General features: G+C 52.8%; 1 protein-coding gene across 1 annotated transcript; it reads left to right on the top strand.

The window, feature by feature from the left end:
• Positions 1-376: 376 nt before the first annotated feature.
• On the top strand, positions 377-1,257 carry LOC120982884 (zinc finger CCHC domain-containing protein 3-like). Its single transcript, XM_040413051.1, has 2 exons — positions 377-1,158; positions 1,251-1,257. The coding sequence occupies exons 1-2, from the start codon at positions 377-379 to the stop codon at positions 1,255-1,257; spliced, it is 789 nt and encodes a 262-aa protein (XP_040268985.1).
• Positions 1,258-1,470: the final 213 nt, after the last annotated feature.

The raw sequence follows: 1,470 nt of genomic DNA, 5'->3' as shown, positions 1-1,470 counted from the left end.
TGCTGTGGATGAGACCCCGCTCAGTGCAGTGAATGAGACCCCGCTCAGTGCAGTGAATGAGACCCCGCTCAGTGCAGTGAATGAGACCCCGCTCAGTGCTGTGGATGAGACCCCGCTCAGTGCTGTGATTGAGACCCCGCTCAGTGCTGTGATTGAGACCCCCCTCAGTGCAGTGAATGAGACCCCGCTCAGTGCAGTGAATGAGACCCCACTCAGTGCTGTGGATGAGACCCCACTCAGTGCTGTGGATGAGACCCCACTCAGTGCTGTGGATGAGACCCCACTCAGTGTTGTGGATGAGACCCCGCTCAGTGTTGTGGATGAGACCCCGCTCGATCAGCTCTCAGAGGAGACAACTACACAGACTGGAGCAGACATGGAGGTCAGTACACAGGACCCCCAGCCGTCCACAGTGTCAGGTACACAGCGGTCTGGAGCAGACACAGGTGGATCTGCAGGACAATCTGGAGTCAGTAAGCCTGTAGAGGAGAGGCCCAGCACTGATCCTCCTGCTGACCGTCCACAATTCAGGAGACTGTTCTCCAATGTTACAAGGCCGGCTAACCCTCCACCTCTGAGGAGGAACGCTGTTAGGATTAAGTATATGGGTCCAGAAGAAAACCTCCCCTCCAGACTGTACATAGGGAAAGTTCTTCTGAAGGACTTTATGAAATTTAAGGCATCTGAGGTGTACGCCCTGATCCATATCCCCTCCATATGCATCTCTGACATCAGCTTTAAGCTTCAGTATGATCTGGACTTATTCTGGAATATATACAATGACACCAAAGAACAGTCAATCTGGGAGCATCTACAGGTGATCCAGCTGTCCAAGCCTCAGGTAGTGAAGGCCACCATCTTGTTCCAGTCTGAGGTGGTGGCGCTGGCAGATCTGGAGCATTGGCTGAGCAGACAGTGTCTGTTGAAGAGTCATCCCAGAAAAATCTATGATGAGGAAGACATCTGGAATGGCGGATACACCGTGATGATACAACTAGCTCAGAACAATGGTGTGACCAGACATCTGCCGCACTCCTTCTACCTGGGCTCAGAGAGAGGGATATGCTACTACCCCGGTCAGCCGCGGCTGTGTCACAGATGTGGGGGCAGGCACCTCGCCATCAGCTGCTCCCGTATTAAGTGCTCATTTTGTGGACAGTTTGGACATTCAAAGGACGACTGTACAGGTCCGGTCATCTGTAACCTGTGTTTAGGATTTGGTCATACTTTCCGGGATTGTCCGCATGCAGATCATAATAGAGTGTCACGGCCACGGTTTTGGCCGTGACTCCTTGGGAGCCGCATACTGTTGCCCGCGGTTTTGGGTTGTAGTGTCAACCGCAGCTTGAGGCATAATGTAGTTGGCCTCAGGTGCGGTTGCCGCGGACAACAGCTATGTGTGCGGTTTCCTAGGAGTTGTGTGCGAGTATGTATGCACTTTTGTATGTCTGTGTGCACTCGGTTTTGTGT

This window comes from Bufo bufo, assembly GCF_905171765.1.
Source record: "Bufo bufo chromosome 6 unlocalized genomic scaffold, aBufBuf1.1 SUPER_6_unloc_2, whole genome shotgun sequence".
NCBI lineage: Eukaryota > Metazoa > Chordata > Amphibia > Anura > Bufonidae > Bufo > Bufo bufo.
The sequence above is the reverse complement of the archived record's forward strand: the minus strand, read 5'-3'. Positions and strand labels throughout refer to the sequence as shown.

Coding starts and splice junctions, on each gene's coding strand:
- LOC120982884 (XM_040413051.1), top strand. CDS start 377: ATGGAGGTCAGTACACAGGACCCCCAGCCGTCCACAGTGTCAGGTACA.